Genomic DNA, 17,088 nt, shown 5'->3' with positions numbered 1-17,088 from the left:
AAAAAAACACAACTAACACAGAAGTTAAAGTTTCAACAAGACTACCCAAACTAATAATAATAAAAACCTTAAAAAAAGTACAAATACCGGTCACAAAGTAAAACCCAATTTGCAATGTTTCCTCAAACTAAAGATTGCATTGTTATGTGATTAGGGAGAAGGATTTTAGGATTAGAATTGAATAATTTAGAGATAATATGTTATCACATTATAAGTGGTTTATTCCTGTTAGTGTTTTATTTCTACTATGCATTGTAAGTGTTTATTTAAAGACACCATAAAACTAATAAAATAACTAGAGAAGTTTATTGTCAAACGTTTACATTTGTTGTTAGAAGAAGGTTTCGGGTTCCTCGAACTACTCTCTCTTTTCTGTTTGAGTATAATCTGCAAATCATTTGTCTGAAATCATGAAGATAACATAGAATGGAATAATCTCAAATGTAAGCAACATATATTAATGCAGAACCATATAAGAAATTCCACACAAGTGGTTCAAACTAACACAAACATTATAAATTAGAAAACAAAAACAAAAAACAAAAAACAAAAAACATAAACATAATATATTACAGACAATCAAGGCTGTGACTCCCATGGTGCTTCTTATGTAAACAAATATGCCAAGTTCTAAAAGAGTAATCTTAAACAGGAGTATAAAAACCGACACAAATCTGCATCAAACTCTCGAAACTTGTTCTGATAAAGCATCTTCAAACAGATCACCATCATTCTTCTCAGATCTCAAGCTTGGTGGGATGAAAGATCTGAAAACCTGGTCCATGTTAGGACTTTTCTGCAACACATGGCAAGCAACTTCCAGAGCTGTGTCACGGAAAGAGCGGTAGAATTTCTGACTACAGACATATCCAAAGAGCAAGGACAATATGGGGAGTGGAATTAGCAATGGTGCACAGACAAATTTCTTTGCCCCAAAGTAACCAAACATAGTAACTTGGTATAACATTAGAGATGCTAGGATGCGTTTATGCATGTGAGGCCACATCCTTCCATAGCTTTCATAAGATGGAACATAAACTTTGAGTGCCTGTTGGATCAAACATCATAAAAAACCTGATTACAAGGTAATTATCCTATAAGGAATATAATCTTAAATGGAATTATATCATAAATTCTAACAAAAACATCGTAAAGAAACTGATAAAGCTCGGAATTTTAAAGTTTATGCATGTAATATTTGCACATTTAATAATAAGAATGAACCATGAGGAAAACTTCACTTATCCCTCTTAAATTTTCACCTCTTTTGCAATGTTCCCATAAAGTTCAAAACCTCTCAATTTAGTGTATCAAACTTTTAATTTTTTTCAATGTCTCCACTCCGTTAGGATTTTCCATTAAATCCCAACAAAATTTCTTTAGAAAAAATATTTAATTTATTTTTTATTTTTTATTTTTTTTGCAAAAATTGAGTCATGGGTATTTTTTTAAATACCGTTAAATTCAGACCAATGTCTTAATCTTTGCAATTTTTTTCTTTTGTGTTTTTTTCCTAAAACAAATGGGGGTATTTTGGAAAAAGTTAACGGATGTGTGAGATTGTAAAGAATTGAGAGATTGATACACTAAATTAAGAAAAATTGAACTTCAGGGAATGTAAAAATGATGACAATTCAGCAGAGTTAAGTGAAGTTTCTCTGCTTTTTTTTTTCCTTTCCTCATGCTGTCACCTTGGTAGGGTAAAAGATATGTAAGAGTTAATGAACAGTCTCTCTCTCTCTCTCTATATATATATATTCCTCAAATTTTTTCCAACATAGGAAAGAGCTTGGTCAAATAAGAATTAGAACTTAAACAAAAATCAAAGAACATTACCTGATTTCTAAGAATTAGCCATCCCAGGCCAAAGTAAGCCACGCCAAATGGGAGAATAAGAGGAGCTATAACAGAGTAGCACAGGACAATTGTGACAATCAGCATGTCACCAGGAACCCTAGTTCCATATCTAAGATCTCCAGGAAACCAAGCTTCTTTCAACTCAGCCTCAGTCTTACAAAGATACTTCCTCTTCAAATGGTATATAATTAAAGGCACTATTCTAGATAGTTCAAGACCATAGCCAATAAAGAACCTGTGAATCATAGAATTATTGTATTGGAATGAGAAGTGTAAGATTGCAAAGCTTAATGTTAGAAGTCACTCTTGTGTAACTCTATAAATGACGTGATTTTTAAAATCACCATTGAGCTTGTGATTGATTATTATTGAATTCTGATCAAATGGTGATTTTAAAGCCACCTCGTTCATAAAGTAATTAGAAAAGGTACATATAAGAAATGCAAAATCATTAGCTTACTTCAAAGCCACATAGGTCAAGAAGAATGTTGCATTGCCTGGCAGACCTTTGGCTAGGATAGTAACTATAGAGTTAGGATCATCCTCAATGGTCTTAAATGTAGTGAACAAGGTTCCTCCCACTGTCACTCCAATGAAAACATTTAACACAGTGAAATAGAAGTATTTCCCAGAAGCAGCTCTTACTGCATGGCTTACAGAGGGAATTCCCTCAGCCTTTGACAGAAGCAAAAGGAACTTGGGCAACAAAGCCAAAAAGATAATGAGTGCAAGCTGAGGGAGAAAAGCTTCCAACGGAGTCTTGAGTGCTTTCATATTCACAATTGGCTTTATAAATGGGAGAAGCTTCTTCAAATTGTCCAGTGTTGTGAGAGCAGAAATAAACCCAATTGGAATCATGTAGAAAAGTATGGCTAAGGCCACAACAAAATACACGACATGTTGCCGTAGGTGTCTCTGAAAAAACTTGATTTTAAGGTTAGTCCATATCAGTTGATGTGGTTCAGGAGCATCTGTAACTGTCCATTTGTCAAGCATTTGGGCATGTAGACACTGTGCTGCAGAAGCTGCAGTCACCCTGTTTGTGAAAAAGACCAGAGCAGCATCTTGCTGCTTCTCTCTGAGAGTGATTTTTTGTTCTGATTCTAGTTTTGGGACTAGTTCATCAATCTTTCCTCTGTAATACTCTAAGCTACCTACTTTTTCACCAAAAAGACCAAGGAAGCCAGTTCTGTTAGTGGGTCTTGCTCCTTCTGGTTTTCTAGTTGTTTTTGACTGTCCATATATGGCTTCAGCATGAGCAAGCTTCTTCTTGTACCCTTCTAACTCTTTCCAAATTTTGTTTACCTAAGAGAACCAATCAATGTAAATAATCATAAAACCTATAGTACTTTTCTAATGCATCTAGAATGCTTACACATTCTACTTCCATATGAGATATTGTTCTAATTAGGAAAAAACATGCTTAAGAATTGTGGAAAAGAAGCTTTGTATTTTTGATACATGAACTATACAATAGAATGACCTATTTATAATTGAACGAGGCTAGTGAAAGAAAGAAAATACACTAAATACAAAATGAAGAAATAATGCCTAATTGATCTACAATAGCTAATATGGTGGAGTGGGGTCACTAGCCCCATTAGCATAGGAATAGGCCCAAGCTCAAGGGAATAATGTTAAGAGAAGAGCAGCAACTGCAAACAAAGATCTAAAATTGGTGGGTCATGCTATAGGTTAGGGGCAAAAGTCTCCTCATAGTCAATACCATACTCCTGGGTGTCAACCAAAGATCTAAAAGTCTCTTCATAGTCAACAAGACGAACCTCTTGTAGCGTTCAAATGACCCAAATTCCCTTGTCTGGATTTTGCAAACCTACTTGCATCCAATTGCTGATTTTTTGGGAGGCAAATCCATCAGATCCAAAGTATGGGAGTTTTGGTATGGGCATTTAATTTGACATTCTGCCTAAGAGGGTTACCACTTGCCTCGCGATAAGTGTAATGTTTGTGAAGAGTAGTAAGAGACAAAAATAAAATAGTAAAAAAAGAAAAAAATGGTAATCTTATAGATGGGTAGGAGGTGCTCTTACCCTTCTAAAGCGACGGAGTCTGGAGGCCTAGGGAGAATTTTGGGGGTGTGATGTAACATGATGACCATCAGACGCATCAAATATACCATAAGTAGCCATGAAAGGATCGTCTAAAGAGCTTGAATTTTGTGCATAAGACTCGGGGAAAAAAATATATATATTGGAGGGATAAGTGAAAATAGGCGAATAATTGGAAGAGGAATGTGGAAAACTCGAGTGACGTGTAAACGATTTATGTTCCTAGAAGTCCCCATGACGAGAAACCTAAAGGCGTCTAGTAATGGGATCATAACAACGATAGCCCTTTTGGGCAATGACATAATCAAGAAAACAACATAATTGGGAGGTTCGAGTTTAATGTCCTTGATCATGTGAAGGAAGAGTGACAAAACATGCACAACATACCAAAACCGCGAAGGAAGGTGTAGTCAGGAACTCTTCCATAGAGAAGCTCAAAAAGAGTTTTGTAGTGAATCGTAGGTGAAGGAACTCGATTGATTGTGTAAACAATAGTAAAACTAGTTTTAGCCCAAAATTGTTTTTGAACATAAGTAGAAATGATAAGAGCTCTTACGGTGTCTAAGATATGACGATGTTTTTGTTTTGCACGTCCATTATGTTGAGAGGTGTAAGGACATGAGAACAATGGAAAATTGTCCCATTTTGATTTCAAATGTCAAGAAATGATTTTTCATTATACTCCATAGCATTATTTGAACAAAATATTTTGATGGTACAATAATATTAAGTTTGTACCATTTTTTGAAAGTTTCGATAAATATGAGTGAGTTCAAATATATGTTGTAAAATATATATCTAAGTATAACAAGAATAATCATCAACAAAGATAACAAAATAGCGAGATCCTCACTCAATGGGAATTAGGGCAAGACCCTAAAATAAGAATGGACAAAATCTAAAGGTTCAAACAAAAAAGACTTAGTTTTATTAAATGTTAAATGAGTTTGATTTCCAAGATGACAAGAGAGACAATTTAAAGGTTTAAAATATATAGAGGAGTTGATGAAGAAGACTATAAAGTTAAAAAAGCCTTTGGTGTGCTTCTTTTGCAGTTAAAAACTTCAAAGAAATGCTTAAATAGGAGAAGGTGCACGAGCGGCAAAATAAGGCTTATTGGAGGCACCAAGAAAATAGTGGCTCTCATAACATGAAGAAAAAAACAAGTTAAAGAATCGTGGAAAAGAAGCTTGTATTTCTGATATATGAAGTACACAATAGAACGATCTATTTATAGTTCAACGAGGCCGGTAAAAGATAGGAAACAAAATAATACATAGCAAATCAATACTTTACCTCTTTGTTGTCTGTTACCACCATTGATTTGTAAAATGTCTCAGGATAGATAGTTTCAAAATACGAATCAACATGTTCTTTTCTTGTTTGGCCTTCAAGAACTGGAGGTATATCTCTAACAAGAATGGCAAATTGTTCAGGCTTCACTTCAGGAGACATAAGAGCGTCTGCTCGCAGTCCAGAGACATGTGTATATGCCTTCCATAACAAGTAATATGTAACAAAAGAAACCCAATAAACGGCTATCAGAAATGCCCAAAACCGAGGACTCTTCTCCTGTATATGCAAACAAACAAAGAAAACTGCATTCAAATGAAATTATGGGGCCCATATAATTCATTAACAAACAAAATAGAATATATAATATATAGTTTGAAGTTTTATTTTAGAAAAGACATTAATTAGATAGCGTAACACACAAATCACATATTTAGTATCACCATCTCAGCAAGATGTGCCTCTGGTTGAAGAATAAGTACGATTTTAGGAGAAACTTCACTTTAGACTCCTGAACTACCGCATGTTTTGAGAAAACTCTCCTCTCAAAGTTCAAAAACTCTCAATTTGAACCCCTCAACTTTCAAATTTAAACCCCTACGTTAGTTTTTAAACATTAAAAGTGATACAATGACCATTATACCCCTATCTTTTTTAGAAAACTTTAAATTTACCCTTCATTTCAAATTAAAAAAAAAAATAATTAAAAAAAAAAAATCACAAGGTGACCCACGGTTGGGCCACCTTGTGACCTTTTTTTCATTTTTTTCAATTTTTTTTTTTAAAAAAGAAAATTGAAAGGTAATTTTGTATTTTTAGGGGTTTTAACGGCAAAAAATTGACGGAGGAGGTAAATTGCATCAAATTGAGAGTTTTTGAAATTTAGGAGGGTCTTCTCAAAACGCGCAGTAGTTTAGGGGTCCTTTGTGAAGTTTCTCAAAGATTTTTTTAAGATTTTATTAGGATAAGACAAATTCCTAAATGTAATTTCACAAATTTAATAAATAACTATTAGTCATCTCCATCATTTGATAGCCCATTGCCCTAAGAGAATAAAAGAAAGAGATTTAAACATTCAGTTCATGAAAATTTGTGTAGCATACTTTGATATTTCCCATGGATAACTCGTCAAAGTCACTAAAGGTCCCCTTGCTTGTGGTTGCCGAAGTAGACTTCACACTATCATCAGTAGCAGCAACTGGTAAAAGAACTGGCAGCAAGACTATGCTAGATAAGACCAAGATTCTCAAAACTGCATATTAATTGGAAAAATGAAAGTATAAGAAATCGTAACTGAAAATTAGCCTAAAAGCTCCTAACAACACTTAAAAGTGAGGTTGAATACATGTTTGCAAAAATAACACGGAATTAAAAATTCATTCAACACACAATCAATCACCAAATATTGTGAAAGTTTCAAAAACAATCAACACACGAATTTGGTGACAAAATGGAAATCTTTTGATGAATGCTTCAAGAGTAAAACCATTCCAGGCCAGCCTGTAGCACCCCGAAAATTATTTGGAATTTTTATTAATTTAATTAAGCTTTAATCCCTTTAGGACTTGGAACGGGATTGAATTAAGAATTGGTTGTTTACATTTTCTTGGGCATCGATAGATTGATCAAGTAGTATCAATCGATAGATGAAACCCTAGCATTGATGGATTGATCAGGGAGCTCGATCAATCGATGAGCGGTTACAAAATTGGGTTTTTTGACACCTCTACCCTTTTGGACATGCATGGGCTCATTTAAAGAGAATGTTCTTGACCCTTGGAGCTCATTTCACCACTCTTCAGCCTATGTAAACCCTAGAGTGAGAAAGAGAAGATGTAGATACTGCTTAAGGAAGACAAGTATAGAGTTGAGTGTCCGAACAAGGAGAAGCAAAGTTCGGACAGCCATATACAAAGACCATTCCATAAAGTGCTTGATAATTGAAGAGTTTGGACGGTTGTGCAAACAGACCTTCTCGGGTTCAATTGTGTTCGGACAGATGGGTTTCTGAAACATCCTGTTAGCGGTGATGTCCAGACGGCACTACGAACAATGCATATTTGGAAGAGCCATTTCTTGACAGTGCAGCAGCATCTTTGAATAAGCGGGGAAATTAGGGTTACAAAACCTTAGTTAAGTCTGAACGCTCACTTAACGTGTTCTAATGCCGCCACTGCAAACCTGAAGTTTTCTATTTAAGGTCTGCTTTCTCTCTACAATTTCTCATCTCTCAAACACACAAAAATTTAGAGAAACTCCAAGGAGAGTTTGTGAGAGTCACTTGAATGAGGTACTCCAAGAGATCTTTGTGTGAATTAATTGGAGGGTTGAAGAAGCCAACAGAGTGCTTTGATTGCACTACATCAACAAGGAGACAACGTGCTGGGACCGCACACACAATAGTCTATCAGTGGGGATTGGTAAGGATTCAACTAGGTTAAGATCGGTCAACATGGGACTTGTTGGAATAAAGATTGCATGAAGAACAAATCGTCCTACATATGGTGTAATAAGGTTGCTGGTATTGTAAGTTTCCTATACTTTGTAGTGCATGCGGTTTTCATTATTAGTGGAATCCTGGGTTTGGCTGACCCGGTTTTCTCTTGGTACAACAATTTTCCTATTCGTCAACAAAAATAATATGTTTTGTTGGTGAATTGTTGGTGGTTGTTGTTAGCGTGTTAAATAACATTGCATGCTTTTGTGCTAATATTGTTGTATATCTCATATTGCATGTGTAGTTGTTATGTTTAATATTTTGCTGCATGTTGGGGTCTATATTGGGTATACTCATACAACCCTTGTTGTTGTACCGGGTTTTTCAGGGAGGTGTCCAAAATAAAATCAACCAAAATAAGCAAAAACGGATCATGATCAGGATCATCATCATGTGTAGCATCTACTCCATCCTCATTATCTCCATCTCCACTAGCATCATCCTTATTTCCATCATCAGTCTGATCCTTATCATCAGTAGAAGACCCCTCACCTGCAAGTTTCTACCTCCCAACCTTAACAACCTCATTAGATGTCTCATCATCTTCAGCTACATGATCCAAGACCGACGAAACATTTGAACTAAGTTGAACCAACTTATTACGATCACCCACAACCATAGCAGGAATACTAGTTGCAGGAGTCTCAAGACAAGTCATCTGCTCAACCATCTCATTGAGTTTCCTCATGATGGTAGAAACTTGGATGGAAGGCTCGGATGTAGACGTTCGAGCCTTTAAAGACGCTTTATAAACAGCATCAGAAGATTCTGCATTAGCAGAAATGCCATCACAACCATTAAGATGCCTATGCCAAAGAGAGAGCTAAGCCATGGTTCGAAGGACAGTGGCGCGAGAAAAGGAACCCATAGGTTTCTCAACCTCAAAATGATTGATCGCAAATACAGGTAATGAGGACAGCAAGCACAATGGAAGTGGTCTTCTCATTAAAAACATCATACATGACATGAATGGCTAATAAGCAGAAATCAATAGAAGCACCTTTCAAAATAGTATAAGAAAATGAGCCCTGGGTACACTGATGTCAGAGTAGTGATCTATGGGATAGAAACGTTGGATTTGAGTGTTCAAAGTAAGTAATCGTCCATAAAAACGCTAAAATTATGTTTCTTAACTAAAAATATGTTATTGTGTGACGTATCGCTATAGGAAAAAGAGGTGAAAAATCCCGGGTATGTACACACTGGTATATGAACTTGACCTTATGATCAAATTTTAGTTTAATATTGTTTGCCTTGGATCCAAGGGGCAGAATAACCGGCGCAAACATTTTCTATGACAATTGCTACTTTAGCAACTTGGAAATTTTGTTTCCATGTTATAAAGTGAGGTATTTCAATAAAATTGATGCACTAAGTTTTTCATTCATACGTAGTGAATTTATACAAGTGTTTAGGGATTTTACAAATGGAAAATAAATTACAACATTATGGTAATTCATTTGATTTCCTTTCTTGATGAGCACTAGTCGTTGGGTTGATTTGATTTGCCTTCATTGGTTGATTTCCTTTGTTGAGATCTTTGCCTTGTCGAGGATGTAGTCATTGCTTGAATTTCCATATGTGGAGTGCTGTCTTGCTAGTTGTGATTTTTCCTTGTTAAGGATGTAGCCGTTGCATTTGTTTCCAAGTGTGGATTGTTGTGTTGATTGGTGATTGGTTCATTACGCCCCCGCAAGCGAGACACATGGCACACAACGTTGAGCTTGGTACACATGAGAAAAAAAAAAAAAAAAAGGCAAAATGTCTTGGTTTTGGTAAAGATGTTAGCTAGGTTGTCTTTGCTAGACATGAAATGAACGAGCAGTGTTTTGGAAGTGACTTTATCCAAGACAAAATGGAAGTCGATTTTGATGTGCTTGGTTCAAGCATGGAAGGCGAGATTTGTAGATAAGTACGTGGTGCCAATGTTTTCACACCATAGCGTAGGCGGGTGGGGAAGAAAGATACAAAGGTCGTGGAGCAAGGAATGGAGCTAGATGAGTTCAGTGGTGGTGATGGTGAGGGTTTGATATTCAGATTCAGTGCTAGAGCGGGCAACGATGCAGTGTTTACAAGATGACCACGAAATGAGGTTGGGATCAAGGAAGACGCAAAAACCACTAGTAGATTTTCCGTCATCGGGGAAACCAACTTAGTCAGCATTGAAGAAAGCTTGAAAGGTGCGTGATGGAGACTAGTGAAGGAGTAGGCCATAGGTAATGGTAGACTTGAGGTAGCAGAGGATATGATTCACAGCCTAAAGGTGGATTGAGGTGGGCCGGTGCATGAATTGAGATACTTTCTTGACAACAAAAGAGATGTCAAGACGAGTGAGAGAGATATATTGTAAGGCACAAACAAGACTTCAGTATGAGGAGGAAATTAGGAATCAATGAGGGGATCACATGAGAGGATGGATAAAGTATGTGTAGTGGACATAGGAGACTTGACATGACGAGGAAGAAGTGGAGAGGACCGAGGTCATTAATGACAAAGTCAACTCTAAGTGTTTGCAGGACAAAAGTGGTCCTTTGAGGAAAAGAGTTGGTGATGAGTATATCGTCAACATAGATAAGGACGTAGGTAGTGTGCTAAGATGGGCTATGAATGAATAAGGAGTAGGAATAGGAACCGACAAAACTGAGCTCATGGAGGCATTCATTAAAATGAAAAAACCAAGCATGGGGAGCTTATTTCAAACCGTACAGAGCCTTGTGTAACTTATAAACATGATAAGGGTATTGTGGATGGAGAAAATCGGGAGGCTAAGTCATATACACGTCCTCAAAGAGCCATCAATGTAGGAAAGCATTTTGTACATCAATCTAGCGGATGGGCCAATTAGAGGATATGGCCAGTGAGAGAACAAGACAAATGGTTGTGGGATTGACTACTGAACTATATGTCTCTCCATAGTCAATGTCATGTTGTTGGTAAAAGCCTTTGGCGATGAGATGCGCTTTGTAGCGATCAATAGTTCCATTAGCTTTGCGTTTGAAACAAAAGACCCATTTGCAACTAACGATATTTGTATTGTTGGTAGGAGGAACATGGTTCCAAGTACTGTTGATGAGCAACACATCAAATTCGGTGTTCATAGTAGCACGCCAAGTGGGATGTTGAGCTGCGGAGGAGTAGGAGGTAGGTTCAACATCATCGGAGCAAGTGGCAGCAAGGAGTGCTTTATGGAGGAGATAATGGATGAGACCCTCTAGAAGACTTTTGAGCTTGAAGATATTGTTCTTGGAGCGAGTTTGCATGACATGTTGTGGTTGAGATGGAGCTAAGGTGGCAGTCTCCGTAGGTGCAGCCTACGTACAAGAAAGAGAAATTGTGTTAGTAGGAGTAGGTGCTAATGAATGAAAGGGGGGGAGGTGGCTCGACAAAGTCGACATGGGGGGTCCTATGGTGGATTGAACCCGTGTGGGATCTGGGGTGCGCGGGGGATTGTGGGTTGGTGCAACGAGAGTGTGAGGATGAGTGAGTGGATAGAGAAGAGTGTGTTGAGGGGGTGGATCCAAGGAGGAAAGAGGGAAGCGAGAGGAGGGAAAATAGGATTCATCAAAGATGACATGCCGGGAGATATAGAGACAGCCGGAGGAAAGATGGAGACATTTGGAGCCACGATGGGGGGGACTATAGCCAGAGAAGATGCATTGGAGGATCGGAAATCCAATTTGTGTTTGTTGTAAGGTCCTAGGTGGGGCCAACATGCACATCCAAAACCGCATAAGAAAGTGTAGCTTGGGTGAAGGTTAAAAAGCTTTTGAAAAAAGAGAGGTTATGGAGGACCAGAGTGGGTAGTCTATTGATAAGATAGAAGGCTGTTTGGAAAGCCTCGGCCCAATAAATGAGAAAAGCATAGGAATTAGCAAGGAGAGTAAGGCTCATTTCTACGGTGTGCCAGTGTTTACATTCCACAGACCCATTTTGCTCATGGGTGTGAAGGCACATTAATCGATGGTGGATATCGTGAGAGGCAAAATGATGGTATAATTTTAGAAATTTGCCACCTCCATCGGTTTGGATTGATTTTATTTTGCAATCAAACAAGCGTACGACATAAGCTTGAAACTTAGGAAAACTTGTAAAAACATTAGATTTGCATTGTATGGGATATAACCAAGTAAATTTGCTGAAGTGGTCAACAAAAATAACATAGTAGCATGCACCATTATTAGATAAAATTAGGGAGGGTCCCCAAACATCAGAGAAAACTAATTCATGGGGAACATCAGATGGGTGATTAGACAAGGAAAAGGAGAGCTGGTGACTTTTGCCACAATGACAGGCGGAGTAAAGTGGCAGCTACTTATTAGATGTGATATGGTGGTGAAACTGGGACACAACTTGACAAAGTATTCGATTAGCAGGATGACCGAGATGCACGTGCCAATCTTGAGGAGAAGCACGTTCACTAGAGAAGACACTAGGTGGTGTAGCTGATGGAGAGGAGGACCACTGGTACAGTCCATTTTTACTTTGTCCTTTATGTAGAATCCTTATGGGGATTCAATCCTTAACAAAAAAACAAGGGTGAAATTCCATGAAAGCATTATTATCTAAAGTAAATTTTGAACAGAAAATAAATTTTTGCTAATTTTTGGAACATGCAAAACATGACGTAAAATAAAATAAGATAGACAGAGCATAGATGTGCCAATGTTTTTGATGGTGATTCAGGTACCATTGCCCACTTGGATCTAGTCGGGGCCATCAATATATTCTTCCGATTGAAGATTCAATTGGTTAAGATAGGAGGTGATGTGGTGAGTAGCACAATGTCGAGATACCAATTGAGGTCCCAAGAGTGAGATGATGTGGCAGTAGATGTTGTTAGACTTGGACCAGCAACCTGGTAGGCTTGATCAAAACAATGGTAACAAGTAAGGGGGAATGGTCCATTTTTCCATAGACCTGACATGTGGGTTTCGAGCCCATTTGTGGGCTGGATTTTGGAGAGCCCATAGAAGCATTGGGGCGATAATTAAAGGAGGAGTGACCCAAAGATCCTCCCAAACCTCTAGAAGCAGAGGTGTGGAGTTGGTGTGCACGCCTCCGGGAACGTGGCCCTTGGCTGAAGATGCGCTGGAAGGCTCGATGACCATCACGGCCATGGTGGTGATTGGGGCTCCGAGTAATGATGTTGGCAGTGGGGAAGAGGGAATCGCACTAATGACGTATTCGCGATTCGAGATTCGTGGACAAGAAAATGACCAAATAGAGTGTCCATGGGGAAAGGTTCTACATGAGTGGCCACCGAGATCACAAATGGGTCGTATTCAGGACCCAAATCGATGAGAAGGTAGAAGGTGAACTCATAATCATTAAGGGGATGTCCAGCGACAAGAATGGCGATGATGTGCTTGAGTTGGTGGAAATAGTCTAAAATGCTCAAGTTGACCTTCTTGGCAGTGGCAAGTTGAAAATTGAGTCATTGTCTGGGCGCAAGATTCAGAGGTAAAGGTTTGATCAAGCGTCTTCTAGAGCTCCTAGGCGATTTTGCAACCGAGAACTTGAGGCAAGAGTTCATCAGGTATGGATCGAAGATATCAGCATGCTCAGGATCAATTGATCCTGGCGGGGCCACCAAAGGGTGTTTGGGTCAGTGGAGACGGTAAGGGTGCCGTCATGAGAGGTTGAGACTTATGGGGTTGGTGGGCTGGTAGTGCCGTCAATGAAGTCGTAGAAGTCATGACCCCGGAGGAAAGGTTCCATACCACACCATGTCATAAAATTGCCCTTATTGAGCTTGGATTGGGCAAAGCTTGAGAGAGGAGCCATGGGAATGGGTTGATGGGTGTTGGTGGTGTTTGGAATAGCTATGTTGGTTTCAGTAGATGAAGAGACCACCGGGGAAGATGCAACAAGGGGTTTGAACAAAGGTTTCAACGAACCAAAAAAAGAGAGCAACCGTAGGGACGATGTGGGTCGCTCATTCTTGACTTCGATACCACATAAAGTGGGGTATTTCTATGTAATTGCAGCACTAGTTTTTCATTGATACGTAGTGAATTTATACAAGTGTTTAGGGAATTTACAAATGGAAAATAAATTACAACATTATCGTAATTTATAGGGGTGGGCAGATTAACCGGTTACTGATTACCGGCCGTGTACCGGTTTCGACCGAACCGATATTAACCGTAACCGATATACCGATATCCTTATCGGTTAAATTTTTTATACCGGTATGCTTATCGGTTCGGTTAGAAATTTCATATTGGTTAACCGTTTAACCGATATAAACCGTTAAATAGGGATGCCAAAATGACGTAGTTTTGGGATTATATATATACCTATGTAACCTTATCTTAATTTGGGTTTGGGTAGGTTTGATTTTTTTTTTTTTAGTGATGGCATTAGATGAAATTTCTTTGCTTTTGGTGAAAGCATTTTTTATTAACTAGTTTTGTTAGTCTAATTAGCATTCATTATGTTAATTAGTCCATTTGCTTTGGAAAAATGTATTTTATAATATAAAAAAAGTTGTGGTGGATCAATATAAAAAAGCTTCAATTTTTATCTCAAAAAACAAATATTTGGGTCCCAACAAAAAGTATTTGGGCTCTCAAAAGTCAAAAAAACTCATTTTTGGCCCAACAAAATAAATCAATATAAAGCCCACGGTTAAATCGGTTAACCGGTTTAACCAAACTGTTTAACCGTGTACCATTATAACCGATAATTTCGGTTAAAATTCTTATTGGTTCGGTATCGGTTAATAAACCGTTTAACCGAAAATTATCGATTAATAACCGATAAGAGCCAAAACCGGACCGTTTTGACCGATACCCAGGCCTAGTAATTTATTTGATTTCCTTTCTTGATGAACACTAGCCATTGGGTTGATTTGATTTGTCTTCATTGCTTGATTTCCTTTGTTGAGATTTTGCCTTGTAGAGGTTGTAGCCGTTGCTTGAATTTCCATATGTGGAGCGTTGTCTTTCCAGTTACGAGTTTGCCTTGTTGAGGATGTAGCTGTTGCATTTGTTTCCATGTGTGGATTGTTGTGTTGATTTGTGATTTGTTCATTACAGGCTTGTTTTTTTACGAACAATTGCTACATCACCGTGTCAATTTGTAAAATGGTTAAATACTATTAAGTACTTGGGTTTTAACAACTTTATTTTTTATTTTTGAGAAAAGTCCACATACCCATCTTAAACTATCACTCAATTGGCAATGTCTCTCCCAAACTACCAAAAATTGTCAATGTTCCCCAATGACAAAACTACCCTTAATAAATTAAAAATAAAACACACTAAAACTTCTTTTAAAAAAAAAAAAAAATCCAAAGGACGGCAAATTTAATTTTTTTTTTTTAAAAAAAAAAAATCTTTTTATAAGAAAAAAATTAAAAAATTTTGATTTTTTTGTTATAAAAATTGAAATTTTTTGTTTTGTTTTATAACTTTTTTAAATAAAATTAAGAATTTTCGTTAAAGAAAATTAAAAAAAAATTTGTTTTCTAAAAAAAAATTTTAAATAAAAATTCCTTTTTTTTAAAAAAAAAAAATTTAAAAATCGTTCTTTCTAAATTAAAATTTTTTCGTTTTAAATTTTTTTTAAATTTTTTTTTATATTTATAGGGGTATTTTTGTTTTATTGAGAAATATATAGGGGCACTTTTATCTTTTTGCTAGCCTTGGGGAGACATTGACAATGTTTTGGTAATTTGAGGAGGACATTGTCACAATTGAAAGTTTGTTGGACATTGTCAATTGTGTGGTAATTTGAGGGAGGGTATATGGATTTTACCATTTTTTTAACCTAGGTTTAAATTTGTATCACAGATAGTACATTTGTTATCGATAAAGATGAGGTTAGTACCTCTATCAATATACTGTTAATAAAACTAACGGATCGCCACTTCAACCCAATCAAAACATGACATGGGTCCTATGTCCCAATAAAAATAAAAATAAAAAACTAAAAATAAAATTTTCAGGCCAATGGGTATGGCCGGCCACCCCTATTTTGGCCATTGGGGTGGCTCAAAGTAGGGGTGGCTGAAACCACCACCAACAGCCTTGGGGGTGGTACCCCTGTTTGACCTAAAGTGGTTTCGGCTACAAGGGTAACCCTCAATTATTATTATTATTATTATTATTATTATTATTATTTAGGGTTTAAGTATTTTAGGGGTGGCTGAACCACCCCATGATTACTGGTCTATGGGTGGTTTTGGCCACCCCTACAAGGCCTAAACCCTCTACCCTTGGGGGTGGCTTGGCCACCTCCGTTTAGCCTGTGGTGGCTTAGCCACCCCCAATGGCCAAAAAGGAAAAGCCATGCACCCCTCAATTTTATTTTTAATTTTTTTAAATTTTTTTTTTCTTTTTAGTATTTTTAAATTTTTTGTCTTTTTTCATTCTTATTTTTTATTTTTTATTTATTATTATTATTATTATTATTTGACATAGGACATGCACATGTGATATTTTGATTGGGTTGGCGTGGTAGTCCGTTAGTTTTATTGACGGAATGTTGTCGAATGTTATCTTTATCAATAACAAATGTATCATTTATGATACAAATTGAAATTTAGGTGGTAAAAAATAAAATCGTTCATACATACTAATAATAAGGCATTTAACCCTTTAAAAAAAAAAACATTAATTAATGAATTTTGTAACTCTAAAGAAAATGCTAAACAATAGCTAATATAGGAAGTCACGTAAACCAGAACAAAAACGCACAAGTCTACAAACAATTCCACAAAAAAGAAACTCCCAAAAAGCAAATGAAAGTCATAGAAGTTCACCAAAATTGAAAAAATAAAGCGCGAGAGATGCAGAGACAAACCGGTGCCCATGAACACGAAGTAGACGGCAGTGTCCAACCCGCACATGGAGATCACATCCTGTTCCGAGGTGGAAATGGCCTCATGGATCCACGCGAACGGGTTACGGGTCCTGGACCCGCCATCCCAAGGATCCAAACCCTTCAAGATCCGGTTCGGGTAGTACACCACGGCGTTCCCCGGCTTCTTCGACAACCACGCGAAAATCAGCATCAGAATCACGAATATCACACACGACGTCCCTAGGGACGTCAAGAAGGAGCTGAAATCCATCTGGGTTTCCCTCTAAAACTCAAAACCAACTCTTTCTCCCTCCCTCCCTCCCCCTGTCTCTCTCTCTCTCTTTTATCCCAAAAAAGCATGCGTGTGAAGCAGATTTATGGCGGCGAATATGTTAATGGCCCCATTAAAGGGAAAAAGTAGCCGTCGGGAAGGGGGCGTGGCAGAAGAGGAAGGAATATAGGATCCTTTCCGTGGAGCTAGAGGAACATTTGATGATGGTGACATTGGTTTATTTAAAAAATTTGAAATCAAAATCAAAATCTTCAACCATAGGAATTCGAAGG

At 37.4% G+C, this 17,088-nt stretch overlaps 1 protein-coding gene across 1 annotated transcript; it reads right to left on the bottom strand.

The window, feature by feature from the left end:
- Window positions 1-500: 500 nt before the first annotated feature.
- Window positions 501-16,812, bottom strand: LOC132172386 (CSC1-like protein ERD4). Its single transcript, XM_088511909.1, has 6 exons — window positions 16,525-16,812; window positions 6,323-6,471; window positions 5,223-5,498; window positions 2,318-3,162; window positions 1,837-2,092; window positions 501-1,048 (listed from the first exon to the last, which is right to left on the bottom strand). Exons 1-6 carry the CDS (start codon window positions 16,793-16,795, stop codon window positions 680-682), a joined length of 2,166 nt encoding a protein of 721 aa, XP_088368035.1. The 5' UTR covers window positions 16,796-16,812; the 3' UTR covers window positions 501-679.
- Between the last annotated feature and the right edge of the window lie 276 nt (window positions 16,813-17,088).

The sequence above is a fragment of the Corylus avellana genome, chromosome 1, assembly GCF_965113065.1.
Source record: "Corylus avellana chromosome 1, dhCorAvel1.hap1.2, whole genome shotgun sequence".
Lineage (NCBI taxonomy): Eukaryota > Viridiplantae > Streptophyta > Magnoliopsida > Fagales > Betulaceae > Corylus > Corylus avellana.
The sequence above is the reverse complement of the archived record's forward strand: the minus strand, read 5'-3'. Positions and strand labels throughout refer to the sequence as shown.

Coding starts and splice junctions, on each gene's coding strand:
- LOC132172386 (XM_088511909.1), bottom strand. CDS start 16,795: ATGGATTTCAGCTCCTTCTTGACGTCCCTAGGGACGTCGTGTGTGATA. Junction 5,499..6,322: donor TATCCATGGGAAATATCAAA/GTATGCTACACA, acceptor TTGCATATACAG/GAGAAGAGTCCTCGGTTTTG. Junction 2,093..2,317: donor TTGACCTATGTGGCTTTGAA/GTAAGCTAATGA, acceptor TATGATTCACAG/GTTCTTTATTGGCTATGGTC.